This window comes from Lithobates pipiens, unplaced genomic scaffold, assembly GCF_037356315.1.
Source record: "Lithobates pipiens isolate NorthernLeopardFrog02 unplaced genomic scaffold, aLitPip1_a1.2 Scaffold_8, whole genome shotgun sequence".
Lineage (NCBI taxonomy): Eukaryota > Metazoa > Chordata > Amphibia > Anura > Ranidae > Lithobates > Lithobates pipiens.
Window position 1 is genome coordinate 170,975,133 of NW_027507903.1, and position 21,421 is coordinate 170,996,553.

General features: G+C 42.3%; 1 protein-coding gene across 1 annotated transcript in view; it reads right to left on the bottom strand.

Moving 5' to 3' along the window:
• The window catches only part of RSBN1L (round spermatid basic protein 1 like), a 135,693-nt gene that overhangs the window by 103,574 nt on the left and 10,698 nt on the right, over window positions 1–21,421 (bottom strand). Inside the window, 1 exon segment of the mRNA XM_077471867.1 lies at window positions 3,139–3,237. Coding sequence (XP_077327993.1) covers window positions 3,139–3,237 — 99 coding nt within the window.

Below are 21,421 nucleotides of genomic sequence, written 5' to 3' on the forward strand. Positions count from 1 at the left end.
TCAGCATGCCAAATCATGCTGAGGTGTGGAACAGCCAATCCTTGCAGAGCTGCTGAAGAAAGGAGTGGGGGTGGCAATTAAAAAATAATGCATGTCTTAGGCTAGTGCATGAGATATGTAAATCACAGCAAGCGGGAAGAACGGACAAAGATTTCACAGTTTGTCCTTTTTATTTCACTGAAAAAAAAGATATGAGGATTGCTCAGAGCTGGATTAACTCTTTGTGGCAAGACTGGGCACAGTTGATCTGAAATCCCATACTCTATATTGTGCCAGACAAAAAAATAAATCCACTTTAAATAAAATACTTTTTTTTGGCATGATCAGTCATATTTTCAATATTAATACCAAAATTTCACAATTTGTGCCAGGGTGTGCAAACTTTTGATCACAACTGTACATGGATAGAAAATTGTTCAAAAAGGCATTCGATACATTCGACCTCAGCCAGAGTAAGCATGCACAGTGAGCATCTCTGGACACTGAGGAGAGCCAGGAGGTAAGTAACATCAGGGAAAGTGGCAAATCATAAATTGACATATATTAGACATATATGTCTTGTATATTGACTAAGCTTCCTGTGCTATTATAATTCATAAGAGCAAGCTGCTCCAGATCTCCGTTCTCTGTGCTGCCTGCCACAGACAGGGCAGAACTAAGATCTGTTCGCTTCCAATTAAAAAGGAGGGCTTACTCCCTTTTTGTTAATTAGGATCAGCGTCTGCTCCATCCTTTATGTTTAAAATAGTGCAAGCTAGTATCTAAAATCTTAAGCTGTGGGAAATGTCTCGGGCCCAGTAAGAACTCCTGCCTCCTTTTGCAGCCTGCTTTGGGGAATTTTAAATTCTAGGAAGTAGATCCACAAGTTGCACTTCCCAAAAAGGGAGCAGTCCCCCTCCTCTATAATCTCCCCCCTTTGCAGCCTGAAATAAAGACAGACCGTTTTTATTTTATCCAGCTGTATTTACTCAGTGCAACTTATAACATATTGGCTTCATAAAGAATGAGGCGGGACATCTGGTTACAAAGGATGGGGAGATGGCGAAGGTATTAAATTTATTATTCTCAGTCTTCACAAAGGAATCGGGGGGGGGGGGGGGGGGGGCTTCAGTAACCAAAACGGCAGGGTTTACCCTCATGACACATTACAGGAAGCCCCCTCATGGCTAACAGAGGACATGGTTCCAGTAATCCATGTCCTTGGTCTGCTTGTCTTCAGCAAACAGTTTGTGGGCTTTCTTGTGCATCATCTTTAGAAGAGGTTTCCTTCTGGGATGACAACCATGCAGCCCAATTTGATGCAGCGTACAGCATATGGTCTGAGCACTGACAGGCTGAACCCTTCAACCTCTGCAGCAATGCTGGCGGCACTCACGTGTCTTTTTCCCAAAGACAATCTCTGGATAGGACATGGAGCATGTGCACTCAACTTCTTTGGTTGACCATGGCTAGGCCTGTTCTGTGTGGAACCCATACTGTTAAGCCACTGTATGGTCTTGGCCATCATGCTGCAGCTCAGTTTCAGGGTCTTGGCAATAATCTTATAGCCTAGGTCGGTGATGGCGAACCTTGGCACCCCAGATGTTTTGGAACTACATTTCCCCATGATGCTCATGCACTCTGCAGGGTAGTTGGGCATCATGGGAAATGTAGTTCCAAAACATCTGGGGTGCCAAGGTTCGCCATCACTGGCCTAGGTTATCTTTATGTAGAGCAATAATTATTTTTTTCAGATCCTCGGGGAGGTTTTTGCCATGAGGTGCCACATTGAACTTCCAGTGACCAGTATGAGAGAGTGAGAGCGATAACACCAAATTTAACACACCTGCTACCCATTCACATCTGAGACCTTGTAACACTAATGAGTCACGACACCAGGGAGGAAAAATGGCTAATTGATCCCAATATATAATGCTTGATGTCTTTAAATTAACCTAAGCGCGCCTTAACCTGTTCTACTAGCAACAGGGTTTTTTTTTCTGTTGAAATGTTGCTACCAGGAGGAAAGGCTTTTAGGAAAGTTTCCAAAATGCCCTGTGTGAATGAGGTCTAATTGTGGGATACTTCTGTTATGACTGATCTACAGGGAGTTGGCCTTTTTCAGATGATCTCCTTTTTGAATTTAAGGATCTAATCATACCTCTGCATTAACGTTATCAAACATTGCTTGATGTGGGTGTTGCGGTAGCCATCCATTGTGATTGTGCATTGGGGGCCCATTATAAAAGAATGGGCACACCCATAAAACACATGCACAATTTCAACATGCTTCATTGTGCATTTAATTTTGTGTACATGTAACTAGGGCCTATTGAAATACAAACTGGTTTAGGCTTTTGAGTATTATAAATAAGCACCACCTTCTGTAAATGACAGAAGTCTAAATGTCAGACTGCGTTATGGGAGAACACTGACAGAATCTAGTTCTAAATGGTTTTCTTTGAAATCTCGAAATACCGATGGATTCCATGTTCTATTCTTCTGCTTCCAGAAATGTGCAAAGGAGAGGGCAGTGGAACCACAATTTATATATATACAGCGCCGGTCCTGGTAAGAAAATAAAAATAAAAATCTATTTGCTGAAATTTTGAATCGATTTGACCTCTCAACTCGATTTAAGATTTAAATCGATTTTTTCCCCAGCCCTGTCAGTAAACACTGTTAAAAGCCTATGAGTGCATGGACACATGGGCTAATGTGCAGGGGTGTTTAGAGGCAGGAAAAAAAAAAACAAAAAAAAACATTAGAAGCGGCTGCAAAAATGTTTAGTGTGCATGAGGCCTTATAGTTTTCCTAGGCATCACTTTAGAAGATTTTATGCTCCAAGCATTTTTACTAACATCTCAAGAGGGAAGAGCAAAACAGCATTACCAAATCTAAACTTCTTACTTGTCATGAGTTAACCACAAGAAGCATCTCTATTGACCACAGGTAAATCTAGATTTAGTTCCCACATATCTGGGGAAGGATATACATTTCCCCCAAAAATTGAGTTACCCCTACCTTCAACAAAACTACTTTTGGGGTTACCATTAACTACCATATATATATATATATATATATATATATATATATATATATAGCACAGAGACAGTGGCCATTTGTCCCTACGCCGTTTTAAAACAGCACCAGACTCACCTGTTGTCAGGTCCCAGGAGCTTTTGCTGCTAGAACTGAGCCCAGGAGCTAAAACAATCAGCTCAGGGGCTTCTGATTTTGCTGACAGCTCTCCGGCACCTGCAATAGATCACAGTAAACACAATGCTTTCATACTGGAAGGGACATGACATCACAGCACTTCCTGTCAGAAAGGAGACTCAAGCCTGGTACACACGGGGTGAATACCAGCCAGTTCAACAGAAACCGGGCGTCATTCCGCCTGTGTGCACAGGCCTGTCCAACTGAAGCCAGCCGAAGGTCGAGCGGGCAGGCTGGAAAAACAGCAGCTGATCAGCATCCGATCAGCACTTGCAGCCAATGGTTTTCAGGCACTATTTGGTGTGTTCTGGTAATGCAGCCCCCTGTCACAACACAATAGCTCAGCAGAGAGATCAATCATAGTTTGTACAGCCAGCTCCTTCGTTCAGACCACTGGTTTGAAAAAACAAAACAAAAAACCCATAGTGCTGTAACGGCTGTTTAAAGCTTGGTACAATCCGTCCAGCCTCCATATGCAGCCAATGATCACAGCCATAGTGATATATTCCTGGCTAAATAACAATATCATGGCAAAAATTAATCCCCAGGTTGCAACAATGATTTCCGATGATCTGAGAGACACCTGCTTTTAGGCCTCTTGCAAATGGCACGGATGTTTTTAGCATTTGCCCTTCTGGATGCAATTTCTGGCGTATTTTTGCATATGCTCTTTTGGGCATTTCCGCACACGATACTTTCCTAGGGAAAATTCATCAAAATGTATACTCATATGCACGTATATGAACGTACCGACGCAAAATACTGACCGGATACACAGATTTTTCTTTTTTTTTTCCTTTACTCAAGAATACACAGCGCTGGTTTATGCACTGTGTGCACACTGTAAACAATGAGATGCATTTTAGAGCAGTTAAAAAAAACTAAAACTAAAAAAAAAAAAAAAAAACCTGTACTGAGCCTTAAGCTGCAGTGTGCAAGGGGCCTTACTATACAAGTATCAAATGTTCATGCAAGTGAATGCAAATGAATTCAGGTGACCACAAGGCAATTACGAAGCCTTAAAGGAAGCCTGAGACCAAGCTGGCTATTTAAAATATTAAATTTGACAAAATATATACTGGGATGCAGAAGTTATATAGGAATGGAATACCCAAAACCTTGGAGTGGTTGTAAAGGCAGAAAGTTTTTTTAATCTTACTGCATTAAGATAAAAAGCCGTCTGTGTGCAACAGCCCCCCCCCCCAACACTTACCTGAGGTCCTTCTCTGTCCAGCGATATCCACGAGTGTCTCAGCTGTCTGAGATTCTCTCTCCCGATTGGCTTAGACACAGCAGCGGCATCACTGGCTGTTGCTGCTTTCAAAGTCAGCTAGTCAATCAGGGGAGAGGGGGGCTTGGCCGGGCCTCCGTGTCTGAATGGACAAGGGAGCTGGGACTTGGCTCAGGTGCCCCCTGAGCAAGCAGTTTACTCTGGGGGCACTCATCAGGTGGTAGGGGCCAGGAGAACCAAAGAAAGACTAGAGAAGAGGAGGATCTAGGCTGCTCTGGGAAAATCCAATGCAACAGAGGAGGTAAGTATAACATGTTTGTTATTTTTATAGGGAAAAAAAAAAACAAGACTTTAACCCTCTCCTATGCCAAGTGAAGTGAATAGCCTCGGATGATACACAGATGAAATAAATGGTTCTAGATGAGTTGTATATGTGTATCTTCAGGTTTCTACGTTCTTTAGAAAGTGCACATCTGTATTAGAAATCTTTCTTTCCATTTCAGCAGTGGGTGTGGAGTCTGGTTATACACTGTGAAAGAGCTAAATTGCAGGAAAGGCACACATCCCTCCTTCCCCCCCTACACAGGCAGAGGAAGAAGGAACACGCAGAGCTGTGCTGTGAATAGACCAGCTCTCTAATTTCTCTCTAAGTTCCCTCCCTATCACAAATTTCCAGCTGCTTTAATCTGTGTCGGAGAGCTTGTCAGAAGTTATGCTGATAACAGAGGATCGACAATCGCAGCAAAATCGCACTGCATTTGGGGTGTCATTGATAATGGCATTCAAAACGCGTTCTGGGTTTTGCTGCGATTCTAGGATCGCAGGCAGAATTGCAGCAATTGCACTCACGATCCAGAATGCCCCAGTGTAAATAGAGCCTAAAGAGGAACTTCACCGCCAATCCCCCTTGTGCTTTATCTTTTCCTAGGTATTCTTTAAAACACCTACTCCCATGTCCAGCAAATCCCACATTGTCCTGCTGTACACCACCAAAGGCCATCACAAGCTGTGACAATATTCTATACTTATGTCATCAGGGGGTGGCTGTCCCTTCTGGGTTTTTGCAGCTGGCCCCCGGATGAGGCTTAGCTGTTCTTACAGTTTTCTAGACAAAAGCTGGCCATAGATCACTTTTTTTATTTAGTCAGCCAGCTGAATAAAAAAAGCAAACAGATTTTCCAATCCAAACAAACATTCAAGGTGGATGGGGAAATCCTCCTCGCTGTGTCTTTGTAGTTTGACAGCAGGACTTCCCCATTGTCAGACTGTTACTGATCGAAAGCCAATTTTCCAGCAGGATCGTACGACTCTGTCTAATGACTAGCTTCTGTTGAACTGACAGGGATAAACACAGACCGAAATTCGATCGATGTATGCTCTGCTAAACCTGAAACCCCCCAAGATGCATGTCACAAGTATCACACTGCGACGTCAGGCATCTGGGGACAAAATTCCCATGGCTAAGTGGAGGAAGCATGGGCTGCACACCCCCGAAAATTTTTTATCTGACTTCTTAAAAAAAAAAAAAAAAAAAAGAAGAAGAAGAAGAGAGAAGGAGAAAAAGGAGTGCAGGTTTGTTTTGTTTTTTCATACTGTCTGCAGGTTCAGTAACCTCAGAAAAATCATTGGTCCGCACTGCAGAATGAAAGTTTTTAATCGACTACTATGACTTGTCTGATTCCAGCTCCATATGCTTTTATAAATAAAGTCGCATGAGAAACACCTACCTCGGTACATGTAAAACCGGCTATACAATTCAACCCAGTTACCATAACAACAAACAATTTTGATGAAATCTATACTGAGTGTCTGGCATAAGCCTTTAAATTACAACATCTTGTGTACCGTGTTTATTATTTGGACGGCTCTGTTTACATTTCAAAATGGGATCTGTGAGCCTTGAAATGTGGCAGTTGAAAATGATCTCATCACTTGCTATTTTTAGCACTAAGACGTTTCACTGAAAATGTAGCTTAAAGATCAACAGTAGCTTGAAAAAGGTACGCAGATGGTAAAAATTGACACCATTTGTAAAAGCATCCAAAATTCCAGAACTGTGTGTGTGCGTTTCATATTATATGGATTCATTTCACAAAGAGTGATATATTTCAAGCATTTCTTTCTTTTAATTTTGATGACTATGGCACACCCAAAACTCAGTATCTCTGAAAAATTTGATTATATAAAACCAATAAAAAAAAGGGGTTTTAATACAGAAATGTTGACTTACTGAACAGTACGTTCATTTACAGTATAATATGCACTCAATACTTGGTTAGGTTGGTTTTTCATGATATATTGCATCAATTAGGTGTGGCATGGAGGCGATCAGCCTGGGGCACTGCTGAGCCTTCAGCTCGTCTGCATAGTTGGGTCTCATGTCTCTCATCTTCCTCTTGACAATACCCACAGATTCTCTATGGGGTTTAGGTCAGGCGAGTTTGCTGGCCAATCAAAAACCGTGATACTATGATCATTAACCGTTTCAGCCCTGGAAGATTTTACCCCCTTCCTGACCAGAGCACTTTTTGCGATTCGGCACTGCGTTGCTTTAACTAACAATTGCGCGGTCATGCGATGTTGCACCCAAACAAAATTGACGTACTTTTTTCCCCACAACTAGAGCTTTCTTTTGGTGGCATTTGATCACCTCTGCCTCAGTTTAGGACGATATGTATTTTTCTACATATTTTTGGTTAAAAAAAAAACGCAATAAGTGTAAATTGGTTTGCGTAAACGTTATAGCATCTACCAAATAGGGGATAGTTTTATTTGCAATGGTGGCGATCTGTGACTCTGGGCTTGGTAAAACACAGCGGACCAACACCAGCAGATGACATGGCTCCTCAAATAGCCACTGACTGAGGAAACATCACACTGGATCTCATGCAATTTGGATTCTGTGCCTCTACACTCTTCCTCCAGACTCTGGGACCTTGATTTTCAAATGAAATGCAAAACTTACTTTCATCTGAAAAGAGGACTTTGGATCACTAAGCAAGAGTCCAGTGCTTTTTCTTCTTAGCCCAGCTGATTTTGTCTGTGGTTCAGGAGTGGCTTGACACAAAAAGTGACAGCTGTCGTTTATGTCCTGGACACTTCTGTGTGGTGGCTCTTGAAGCAAGGACACCAGCCATAGTCCACTCCTTTTGAATCTCCCCCAAATTCTTCAATAGCCTTTGCTTCACAATCCTCTCAAGACTGCGGTTATCCCTGGTGCTTGTGCACCTTTTTCTATCACACTTTTTCCTTCCACTCAATTTTTCCTTAATTTGCTTGGATACAGCACTCTGAACAGCCAGCTTCTTTAGCAATGATCTTTTGTGACTTACCCTCCTTGTGGAGGGTGTCAATGACTGTCTTCTGGACATCTGTCAAGTCAGCAGTCTTCCCTATGATTGTATAACCTACTGAACCAGAGAGAGACCATGACAAAGTCCACACCAGGCTAAAATATGCTGCGGCTGTATGCTGAACCAAGTGGTTCCATAGACTAAGGCTCGATTCACATCTATGCAGGTTGCTTTTGAATGTTTTTGCAGTGCTTGTCGCGTTTTTGGACATGCGTTTTTACCGCAATTTTTTTATTTATTTTTTTACACTGTGGTTGCTTAGCAACCAGATATATACAGTGAAAAAAAAAAAACGCAAAACGTGGCAAAAAAGCAGTACTTGCGTTTTTGATGCAGGTCCATTGACTTCTATTACATGCAAAATGCTGCATTTTGCATGAAAAAAAGTCCCCGACCCTTTCCAAAAACGCAGAGGCACAAAAATGCATTGATGTGAACATGTTCCATAGGAACCCATGTTAAAAAATTTCCTTGCATTTCTGCAAAATGCATCAAAAAAGGCGCTAGTGTGAATCAAGCCTTACAGCCTAATGCATTCAGGGACTTATGCTCGGAACACAGATTACCTGTATTTCAAGCCTACGAGTACTACTAGATACAGCCTTCAGCCCCAGCATATTTCAGCTTGTCACAGACTTTTACTGGCTGCAAGCAGCAGGGCTGGTCACCAAACCTGTACCTTCCAGGTGCATAAAAGAGCCCAGATTAAATAAACGGGGAAAAAATATGCATGTGTACCTACTCAGCTAAACACATTTCAAGTGTATGAAAACACAAAGAAAGACAAAACAAAGACTTGTGCCAGGTTCACACTGTTTTGATGCAGTAACAAATACACATGAAGCCATGTTTTAATTCTGATCACTCTGAAAGGGGTGTCCATTTAGAAAGGGCTGCCAATGAACCCGCACGGGGTTCATTGGCAGACTGCTTGGTAAAATAACACAAGCAAAACATGGTAATGTGATGTGGCACACTACAACATAGGTGCATTGTCTTAGTGCATGGAGGAGACATAAACCACTTCAGCTCCAGAAGGTTTTACCCCCTTTATGACCAGGCCATTTTTTTGCTATGCGGCACTGCGTTACTTTAAACAATGGTGTGGTCATGCAATGCTGTAACCAAATTTTATATCATTTTCTTTCACATAAAAAGAGCTCTCTTTTGGTGGTATTTGATCACCTCTGGGGTATACATGACAACACTGAAGAAATGACACTTTGCTACAATGTAAAGTAGTGAGTGTACAGCTTGTATAACAGTGTAAATTTGCTGTCCCCTCAAAATAACTCAACACACAGCCATTAATGTCTAAACCGCTGACAACAAAGGTGAGTACACACCCATAAGTGAAAATTTCCAAATTGGGCCCATTGGCCATTTTTCCTCTCCTGTCATGTGACTCGTTAGTGTTACAAGGTCTGAGTTGTGTTAAATTTGGTGTTAATCACTGTCTTATACTGGTCACTGGAAGTTCAACATGGCACTTCATGGCAGAGAACTCTATGAGGTATCTGGAAAAAAAGCAATCAGAATTTTTTTTTTTTAAAGGGACAGTCAAAAAAAAAAAAAAAAAAAAAAAAAAAGAAGAGCTCCATGCTTACACAGCTTGGGGGGTGGGGGCTGGGTAGGGCTGTGTGATGTAAAGGGGGCCAGAGATGCGGGGGGCTGTGCATCGGCGGCCAACATCTCTTGGGGGGGGGTGTTACTTTACTTCCGGTATCGCGACTCTGGCGCTGTGATTGGCCCGGAGATGCGATGGCGTCACTCCCGTGCATGCATGCGGGAGCCGCCGGTAATGGCGTAGGCTAACTGAAGCATCGGCATGTACATGCCATTGCTTCAGTTTACTTAAGTGCGCATGTGCCAATGACATCAGCACATGCACATACAGGGATATCTACTAAACCATGCAAGTTTAAGAGATATCTAGTATAGCTACAGGTAAGCCTAATTATAGGCTTGCCTGTAGTATAAAGTGGTTGTAAAGGATTTACAACCGCTTTAATAAATTTTGGCCAAAATGCACTCTGCTACATGGCTCTGGTTTGCATGAAAGCTATAGCATCTACAAGCTAGGAGCTATATACTGGAATTCTTATTTTATTTTTTAAATATCAGTAATGGCGGTGATCAGCGACTTATAGTGGGATGGTGGGCAATCTGACACTTTGTGGGAACTAACTGTCCCTGACATTATTAGTGATCAGTGCTAATAATATGCACGGTTACTGTACTGACACTGGCCAGGATGGGGTTAACATCTAGGGCAATCAAGGAGTTAAATATCTGCTTGATCCCCAGTCACTGAACACAGCTCTGTGTTGTTTAGACTCACAGAGCTGTGTTCCGTGTTGCTCAAAGCTAAGTACTGGGTGCCCGCAGTCAATCACTGGCCAGGACCCAGTGATCGGCACATGCTGTGATAAGTCACAGTGTGGACGGGCATGCACCCCTTACCTGGAAATGCAGCCGGCCCGCACTGTCACAGTAATTGAACAGTGGCAAGTGGTTAATAAAAAATAAAATAAAATAATAGCACCCTAGCATACACAACACATTTTAGGCCCCTTTCACACTGCGACCTAAAAGTTGTGCAATTTTGCCAAGATATTTAATGCGACTTTAAGAAATGCCTGTGTAATCTTGAGGTCTATGGACCTCAAATCGCATTAAAGTCGGTCAGTGCAGGGACTACTTTAAAGTGATATGAATGGTACTCCTTGAAAATCATGGGGTATGATTGTATTATGAGTGTACATGGAGTTTGTATTGTATTAATTGGTGTAATACTACAGTAGAACAGTGTGAACACAGTAGAGAAGCCTGTCCCCTGCCATCACGCTGTAGCGAAGAACCCATACTGTGTGGAAGCAGTAGTGTCTCTGCAAAATTCTGACTCCAAATTAGCAGCTAGCATGAGTTCTGCTCATTGCAGAGCTTAGAGTGGTATTAAACCTAAAGGAAAACATTCATTTTATTGCAGCTTCCCCATTCTTAGATATGATGGCGGTATTTTTTTTTTTTGGCTTCCTTTCTTCTGTTTTCATCTGGTGATCCAGCCAGCAAGTCTGATTTTCAAAAGCACAAACTCTCCAGTATGTCAGTTTATATGGATGAGACAAACCTAACCATTTAACACAGGCATGGGTGCATAAAGCAGAACTTCAGTAATTGTTATCATCTTTCCAGCTATTAAGTCCTCTGCCCTTGTTGTATTAACTTTGGATAGTAAAACATTTTTTTTCCTGTCATTAAATACCTTATACAGCCCACTTCCTGTTTGTCTGGAAAAAAAAAGCCTAAGCTTATGACATCATGCACAGCGCGCTCTCTCTCTCTCTCTCTCTCTCATGAGTTTGCCAGGAAGGGAAGGGGGATGAGTCATAAGAGGGCAAATGAGACCTGCAAGCGTATGTCTGTGTAAGTCCAGGAAGTGAACAGGCAGCAGCTTCAGCTGCACACAGTTAAAATGGATGCAACCAGACTCAGTGGAGGGAGATTGCTGCAGCATATTTGGTAAGTACAGAATCACAGTATATATAAAATATGCAAAGGGGTTGGAGGGAAGCTTCAGAAATGGCAGATGTTTTTATAACAAATTATGTGAGCAGACTGCAGTTCCTCTTTAAAATGTTCAGCTTTTATTCATTCATGTAAAACCTTTATCCCAAAAGATAAATTATTTGCGGTTACAGATTATAAAGTGTGAGCTGGAGTTTGGCTACAATTTTTTAGTGTTTAAAGAGGAAGTAAACCCTGATGGGTTTACTTCCTCTTTTTTTCCCTGCAAAGGTAAAGCATAATGGACTACTATGCATCGCATAGTAGCTCATTATGTGTCACTTACCTGACACAGGAGCCAGCGAAGTCGCCGCTGATCCCTGTAGTCCGCCGCATCCATCTTGCTGTTGGCGTCTCGCAGCTCCGACCAATGACAGCGGCGAAGCCGCGATGACGTCACTCCCGCGCATGCGCACGGGAGTCGACAAATTAGGCAAATCCATTCTTGGATTTGCCGCATTTAGTGCGCCTGCGCGCCGCTGTCTACGGCACATGCGCCGTAGACAGCGGTGCCCATTTTCGGGCAAATATCTCCTAAACCATATAGGTTTAGGAGATATTGCTTGGACCTACAGGTAAGCCTTAATCTAGGCTTACCTGTAGGTCAAAGTGGTTTAAAGGGGTTTACTTCCTCTTTAAATCTGCTAATATATTTAACACTACACTCCCCGTGTTCTCATTCATCCAGTAGCATCTCATTAATACAGGTGGTACATTACTGGTCTAAACATCAGGTGAAACCAGAAGGGAGAAAAATAAATAAAACAAATGCAGCCACCATATCGAATGATCGGTAAGTTGCAGTAGAATACATGTTTGGTTTTGGGCTTAATACCACTTTACTGTATGAATCAGCAGGGGGTGCGTTAGACCCCTATAGAGAGACCACTGCTTCCACACAGACAGGAGTCTCATACTGGTAGATAACAAGGTTTTTATACTCCAGATGTGTCTGCTCTCAAAAGAAAACAAAGCTACGGGACCCTTTTTTGTTTTGATGTACCTTGAAGAACTAAAGTCCTTAACACCCACCTCCCTTTGAACAGCCCGATGTCCGTGAGAAACCACCATAGCATCTTTTCCCCGACTTCATCAACCTATCTTGATCAGCTGGCGCATTGGCACAACTCCTGTGCATTGGCATTTATCCCTGAATATAAGCCTGGATTGGGAATGTACCCTAAGCTGAGCAGCTCTGTACATTTGAAGGAGAGCGAAAAAAAATAAAAAAAAAAATAAATAAAAAATAAACTTACCTGTGTCAGAATCTTGTTTTAATTAGACTTTAGTTCTGCTTTAACCACTTCCCACCCAGCCTATAGCAAAATGACAGCCGGGTGGGAAGTGGTTGAAGCAGAACTAAAAGTCTAGTTAAAACAAAACTTGCCTGCCTGTCAGACTTTTTTTTTTTTTTTCTTCAAATGTACACTGAACTGCTCAGCTCAGGGTACATTCCCAATACAGGTTTACGTGCGGTGATAAATGTACAGCAGGATAAGCTGCGATCGCACGCCCTAGGGAGCACACAGCGCATCACCAATCTCGGTAAAGAGCCTCTGACAGAGGCTCTACCACGTGATCAGCTGTGTCCAAACAGGAAGAGTAGTTTATTGGGTTTTCCTCACTCGCGTCTGTCGTAGAGGAGAGGAGAGCCGATCGGTGGCTCTACAGACGGGGGGGGGGGGGGGGGGGGGGGTCTGTGCTGATTGTTTATCAGCACACCCCACCCCCCCCCCCCACGACGCTGCCAGGACCACCAGGGATATGCCAATCAGTGCCCATTAAAAATGCCTGAAAGAAAGACACCAGTGATGCCCATCAGTGCCAGCCAGCTATGCAGCTTTTTAGTGCCCAGTATCACCTATCAGTGCAGCCTTTCAGTGTCCACCAGTACGACCTGAGTGTCCATCAGTGCCCAACTATCAGTGCCATCTCATGGGTACCTGTCAGGGCAGGAGGAAAAAAAGTATATAACAGAAACAAAGAACAATTTTTATTTTATTTTTTAGCAAAAAGATTTAAAAAAAAAAAAAAAAAAAACGCAGAGATGAACAAATACCACCAAAAGAAAGCTCTATTTGTGGGAACAAAATGATAAAAATATAGTTTGTTTACAGTATAGCACGACCGCGCAATTGACCTTTAAAAAATTGGCTTGGGCAGGAAGGGGGTAAGTGCCTGGTATTGAAGTGGTTAAGCTCATTTAAACTGCAAGTTTGTTTTGGTTTTGAGAGGATTATAAAAAGGCTTTTTTTTTTTATAGAATTTTTTTTTTTCAAGACTTTGTATAGAAAAAGTACTAGAACACCAACTGTGCTTTAAATGTATTTAACCACTTGTAGACCGGGCCATAGTCGAATGATGGCTACAGCAGTGTCGGCTAGTTCTGGGAGGATGTACTATGATGCCCTCCCAGACTCTTACTTCCCCTTGGGGTGTGCACCCAGAAGCATCCATGGAGGACCCAGGGCTACACAGATTGGGGTAAAGGGCCAATGATAGGGGCCCTTTACCACGCGATTGCTCCGTCCAATGATGAGCGATCACTTGTCAACAAACCGATGAATGTCCAGTTGAGTTCTCTCTCCTCCCATGCGATAGGTACAGCATGTGAGGAGAGGAGTGAGCTGGTACAGCAGCGCTGTGGACTAGATCTGAAGTGCCCACAGGGCTGATCTGTGCCCAATACGTGCCTCATTGCATGTTGGGCCTCTGTATGTGGCCAAGCTGCGGAAGTCTCGCGCATGTGGTATCGCCATACTCAGGAGAAGAAAGAAAGAAAGAAGAAAGAAAGAAAGAAAGAAAGAAAGAAAGAAAGAAAGAAAGAAAGAAAGAAAGAAAGAAAGAAAGAAAGAAAGAAAGAAAGAAAGAAAGAAAGAAAGAAAGAAAGAAAGAAAGAAAGAAAGAAAGAAAGAAAGAAAGAAAGAAAGAAAGAAAGAAAGAAAGAAAGAAAGAAAGAAAGAAAAGAAAGAAAGAAAGAAAGAAAGAAAGAAAGAAAGACATAATTTTGCAAAGAATTGTGGTAAAACATTACAACTTCACAAAAACTCACCATGCCTCTTACTAAATACCTTGGAATGTCTACTTTACAAAAAGGGGTCAGTTAGGGGACATTTATACTGTCCCGACATTTCATGCCAGTTCACACTGGGGCAACCTGTCAGACAACTTGTCAGGCTGACTTAAATCATTCTGACTTAGAAAACAGTTCCTGTACTGCTTGGGTGCAACCGCAGAGCGGCTTGCATTGACTTCTATTATAGCAGTCATTTGTAAGTTGAGCTGTGCAGGGCGGCTTGAGTTGGAATTTGAAGCTGCCCCAGTGTGAACTGGCACTTCAGGGACTGAAGAAATTATCAGCTGTCAGTACATCAGGTGTGATCCATTTTCAGCGATTAGCACCATAGCTTGTAGATGCCAAGTGCCGGTTCACACTACGACTTGGGATCCGACGTGTCAGACCTCAAGTTGCCCCAAGTCGCTGTCTTCAAGGCAACGTGTACCCATATATGTCAATGGCAGTTGCCTCTAAGTCGGATCTCCATCTACATTAAAGCAACTTTACATTAAAAAAAAAAACGAAAATAATTTAAACAGGTACTTCCCTCGTTTACCCAGGCAACCCCCTCCCTCCCACAGACCTGATTATCCTGCGATTGGCCACAGCCAAAGTCACCTGTCCTGGAGGCAACTTTAAGTCCTGTTGTAATTTGTGCAAAGTCGCCCTGAAGTTGCCTCCAAATCGCCTTGCAAAGTCGTGCTGCAAGTCGGGTTGCATCTGTGGGAACCGAGCCTTAAGCTGGATACATACTGTACAATTTTCTTTGGTTTTGGTAAATGAAGGGGGGGGGGGGAATCTATATAATAATATTAGGGCAAACTTAAAGAGGAAGTAAACCCTGATGAGTTTACTTCCTCTTTCATTCCCTGCAAAGGCAAAGCATAATGGACTACTATGCATCACATAGTAGTCCATTATGTGTCACTTACCTGACACAGGAGCCAGCGAAGTCGCCGCTGTCCCCTGTAGTCCGCCGCATCCATCTTGTTGGTGGGGTCTCGCAGCTCCGCCGCTGTCATTCGGCGAAGCCGCGATGACGTCACTCCCGCGCATGCGCACGGGAGCCCACACGCGCGGCAGCTCCGTCGCTGAGAATGCCGCGCTCAGTGCGCCGTAGACAGCGGTGCCCGTTTTCGGGCAAATATCTCCTAAACCATATAGGTTTAGGAGATATTGCTTGGACCTACAGGTAAGCCTTAATCTAGGCTTACCTGTAGGTCAAAGTGGTTTGTAAGGGTTTACAACCACTTTAACCACTTTCAATTTGAATGCAATCAGGCAGGCCCTTGGTACTACATAGTTAAAGAAAAACAAAAAAAGTTTTATAGTGTGTATCCAGCTTAACTTTCACAAAAAAAACAAATAGGATACACAGATTTTAGTTATTTATTACCAAAAACATGTAGCAGTATACATTTTGGGCAAAACGTATGAAGTAAAATTACCAATTTCCTTTTCAAAAGTAAGCTCTGTGTGGAGGGGGGGGGGGGGGGGGGGGGGGGGAATATGATACAGTGTTGTATGAGTAATTGCCATTTAAAATGTGAGAGCACTGAAAGCGGGAAAACTGGCCTGGTTAGGAAGGGGGCAAAAGTGGCAAGTGGTTAAAGGGTGACATCCCTTTTATCAAAGTTATCCTTCACAGGTCCCCCAATCAGTGTAAGATGCCAAAAATAAAAATTACTAAACTACAGTCTTGCTCCAGAGAACTTCAAAAGGCAGCCCTGCCTGGTCCCACACAGCCTTTGTATGAAAAAAGTCTCAACTGTGCAGAGCTGCCTCCTCAAGAACTGTGGTTGTGTCCACCATGATTATGGACCACACAAAGTAACGAGGCCACGGTGTGCACAGCAAGAAAGCAATTCTTCTGCAAAAGCTAAGCAAGGTCACATAGTAAACATCTTTGAAATGGGGCTGATATGGGTGACAATGAGGTAAAAAAAAAAGTGATAGCTAGTGTTAGGAATTGTGTCACACATACATACAGTTCTGATTGCTCCTGTATTGAATTGTATTGTAACTACTGTTTATCCTAATGTTGTAGAGTGCTGTGCAAACTGTTGGTGCTATATAAATCCTGTATAATAGAATAACATAAACATTAAATAGACTGATGAATTAAAGTATAGGTTTGTACTATATAAAAAAAAAAAAAAGCCAATGTGTTTCGGGGGTCAAATAAACTCCCCCTTCCATCAGCTACAACAAAACAAAAAAACAATATAAAAATAAATGTGAATGATAAAATCACGAGTCTAACAATTACAGAACATCACAAATAACACATGTGTACATATACAGGTGTGCTCAAAATTTTGCATACCCTTGGAGAATTGGTAATATACAGCATGTACCATGATTGAATAGGCAAAACCCATTTCTTTTATTTATTATGGTATTTATATTAAACTGTAGGCCATAACAGAATGATAATCATAAAACAAATGACACGTAAACAAATTAAATCACCCCTGTTAAGAAGTCTGCATGTTCTGAATATTGCGTATGGCTTCCTTTAATCACCAATGACAGCATGCATCATTTTGTTTTCTATGTGGCCCCAAATGCTTGCAGATGGTATAGCTGCTCATTCGTCCTTGCAAAAAACACCTTCAGGTCGTGCAAAGTCTTTGGTTGTCTTGCATAAACTGCACATTTGAGATCTTCTCAGAGTGGCTCAATGATATTACGGTCAGGAGACTGATGGCAACTCCAAATTACCTTCACCTTTTCTGCTGTAGACACTGGAGGGTTAACTCGGCCTTGTGCTTAGGGTCATTGTCGTGCTGGACAGTCCTAAAGAGTCACATGTGTAGCTTTTGTGAAGAAGAATGCAAATTGTCTGCAAGTATTTTCTGATAACCTGCTGCATTTATCTTGCCATCAATTTTCACAAGATTCTCATGCCTTGAGAGATCTCACACACCTAAAACATCAGTGAGTCACCACCATGCTTCACAGTGGGGGATGGTATTCTTGTCACTATGGGACTTGTTGACCACTCTCCAAACACAGAACTTGTGATCATAAATCTCTATTTTGGTCTTGTCACTCCAGATTAATGTGTACCAGAAGCTGTGAGGCGTGTCAAGGTGCTGTCGGGCATATTGTAACCGGGCAGCTCATTTTTCTTCAATCATCATATTGAGCTCCTATAAACAACCAGTGTCTCTCCTGAGCAGGTACCTGTGTGTTTTTCTTTGTACCCCAAACAATTCTTCTGGGAGTTGTGGCTCCAATCATTCTTGGTCTACCCGACCTTGGCTTGGTATAAATGATCCCAGAATTTTCCACTTCTTAATAAAGCGATTGAAAAGTACTGACTAGCACATTCAAGGCTTTTGATATCTTTTTATATCATTTTCCATCTTTATAAAGTTCACGTACCTTGTTATGCGGTCTTTTTTGCTCCCCATGGCTCAGGATCTAGCCTGTTCAGTGCATTCACGTGATAACTAAAACACATTGACTATTGCAATTTATAAAGCCACGTATATGGGAAGTTAACCTTTAACCACTTCAATACCAGGCCTATTCTGGCACTTCTCTATTTCATGTAAAAATCATCTTTTTGCTAGGAAAAAAACAAAAAACTCAGCAGCCCCAAACATTATATACACTTTTTTTTTTTAGCAGACACCCTAGGGAATAAAATGGCAGTCATTGCAACTTTTTATCTCACACGGTATTTGCGCAATAATTTTTCAAATGTTTTTGTGGAAAAAAAATGGTTTCATGGATTAAACAGTAAAGTCAGCCCAATTTGTTTGTATAATGTGAAAGATGATGTTACGATGAGTAAATAGATACCCAACATGTCACACTGTAAAATTTCGCACAATCATAGAATGGCGCCAAACTTCATTACGTAAAAATCTCCATAGGCGACGCTTTAAATTTATTATTTTTTTTACAGGTTACAAGTTTAGAGTTACAGTGGAGGTCTAGTGCAAGAATTGTTGCACGCGCTCTAACGCGCGGGGCCATACCTCTCATGTGTGGGCTGAGCGGCGTTTACATATGTGGGCGGGACTTACGTGTGCGTTCACTTCTGAGCGTGAGTTCAGCAACGTCTCCTCCCGCCACCTATAAGAATGATCAAGCGCAGAACACAGAATATCTGAATGATGCCCCTAGCTGCGGGCATCATTCAGATATTCCCCCTAAAATTCAAGGACGTCATTTTAGTATGGCAGGGTATGTTAACTGCCATTTTAACATACCTGGTGTGTCTGTGTCTGTAAACTTTTGATCAGGGTCATTTGCATGATTTCTATTAGGATTTAACTCTTCAGCCCCAGAAGGATTTGCCCCCTTCCTGACCAGACCATTATTTGCGATATGGCAGTGTCGCTTTGACAGACAACTGCGCGGTCGTGCAAAGTTGTACCCAAATAAAATGCATGTTCTTCCTCCCCCCCCCACAAATAAAGCTTTCTTTTGGTGGTATTTGATCACCTATGCAATTTTTATTTTTTGTGCTACAAACAAAAAAAATAAATAAAAAAAGCAGCAATATTGTTTACTTTTTGCTAGAATAAATATACCCTCCCCCCCCCAAAAAAAAATATATAAAAAAGGGTCTTCCTCAGTTTAGGCCAAAATATATTCTGCTACATATTTTTGGGAAAGAAAAAAAAAAAAAAAAAAAAAAAAGAAAAAAAAGAAAAAAAAAAAAAAATCACAATATTGATTGTTTACACAAAAGTTATAAAGTTATAGTGTCTACAAAATAGGAGATTGAGTTATGGTGTTTTTATTATTCATTTTGTATATTTTTTTTTTTTTTTTTTTTACTAGTAATGGCAGCGATCTGTGATTTTTAATGGGACTGCGACATTGCAGCAGACAGAGCCGACGCTTTTTTGTGACCATAGACATTTATAGCCACCGATTACTGCATAAAATGTCACTGGCAAGGAAGGAGTTAACACTAGAGGGCAATCAAGGGGTTAAAAGTGTGTCCTAGGGAGCGATTCTCTCTGTAGGGGGGGGGGGGGGGGGGTGAGACTGCCTGAAGGAAGAGACCGATCACTGTTCATAGATGCGTCTCCTCACCCCTGAAAGAACAGAGATCTGTCTGTTTACATTGACAGATCTCCATTCTGTGTCTTTCAGGAGCGATCGTGGGTGCCCAGCAAACATCGCGCCCGCCGGGCACGTGCATCAGCTCTGTTGTCACGCGTACCTCCTAGTTGTCTTAAAGTAGCTGACGTCTACCTACAGCGACTTGCCGAGGTGAGCCAACCAGTATAACTGTGGTGGCTGTTTGTCTAGTGGTTAAAAAGGAGCCAATCAATTATGCGATAATAAAATAGCTTCATATGATCAATACCCTTAAAATCAGGGCTCAAGAAATCCCAGGCGCCAGGTTTCCCTGCCAGAACACACCGGTCAGTGCTCTCAGCCTTTGACTGAGATCGCTGATCAGATGCCGATCGGCAGACCTTTTGCAGGCTGGCATACATATGGGCCAAATGTTGGCCACCTTCTATTGAACCAGCCAATGCCTCCCGATATTTGGCCTGTGTGTATGCACCTTGTCGAATCACATGGCACTGTACACTGACACATCAAGCTGCTGTACATTTCAATAAATCAAGTGCAAGTCTTGTAAAGTTTGAACAAAACAAAAAATAAACTAATAAAAAAGGAGCCATGTGATGCGCTGAATTACGCACCATGCTGCCTCTTACCACAGCAGTAAAGTGCTCTGGCAGCTCTCCGTTATAGTGTGAACACAGCCTAATCCTATCAATTTCTTATGGTGGGACTTTAATTCCATTACAAAGTTTGACTTGTTTGTTACCTACACAAAGGCCATACAAAATTTTAAGCAAAAAAAAAAAAAAAAAAGAGACACTAAATGATATCCTTAGTATTCAAAAAGCATCCATTGGTTGTGTCCTGTAAACTTTCTTTCACAAAACGGTTTCTTACTGTGTATTTCTGCCTCCCTGTAATGTCCTCTATGAGCGTCCAAGCCTCCTCTTGTCCCCCTCACTTCCATTCGTTTGGAATGACCCGTGCATTGCTCTATGCACACTACAATCCCATAGTCCCTCTCTTATCACAAATCACATTCTTACATAATTGTCCTGAGTCCACCCTACATAGCACAATCTCCCCTTTACCTCAGTGTCCCCCCACTTCGCCTTTCACCATAGTGTTCTCTGTCCCCCTTCACAGTAGTCTTCTGAATCCCCCCCTTTCATACACAGTGGTGTGCTCAACCCCCTTAACATCAGCACCCCAACCACCTCAACAGTTGTGTCTTGGGCCCCCATTCACAAGGGCACAGTAGTGTCCTCCTCTGCCCCGTTCAACCCCCCCTCCTATTAGTGTCTACTTCTTCCCACCGTCAACCTCCCCCACATCAGTGCCTTACTTTGACCATCCCCCCCCCCCCCCCCCACATCAGTGTTGTCCTCCGACTCCCTTCAACTAATCCCACCGCCACCCAGCAGTGTCTTAGTTTGCTCCTACACCAGAATTCCAAGAATAGTGTTCTCCTTTGCCCCCTTTACCCCTCCTCCCCCACAGCAGTGTCCTCCCCAACAGTGTCAACAAAAAACAAAACAAAAAAAAGCCTTTATTGTACGAGAATTTTCGTTCATCGGTTCCAATTTGCTGTGAAAGCACGAGGAAAATGGAACGATCGTTCACCCGATTTTCTTATAGTCTGTACCCCACTTTAGATTTGGTACTGTTCCTGCTCAGTAGGAAGTCTGCTTCAGGACTACTGAACCCCCCTCACTATGATGGAGATGAAGGTTTTCTGTAGTCTTAATTGTTCTTATCCTAGGAAAAAAAATAAAAATGCTAACCCTCCATTGACAAAGTGCAGTGAGTGCCGTCACACTATGACAAGAAGCATAGGGCAGGATTATCAGTTGAAAAAAGGGGCAAAAAAATAAGTGCACTTTGTCTGAAAGTGTGATTGATCGATAAAAATCTCTGCTGTGCATACATCAAATCAATAACTTTTAGAAGCGCTTTCTGCAACATGAA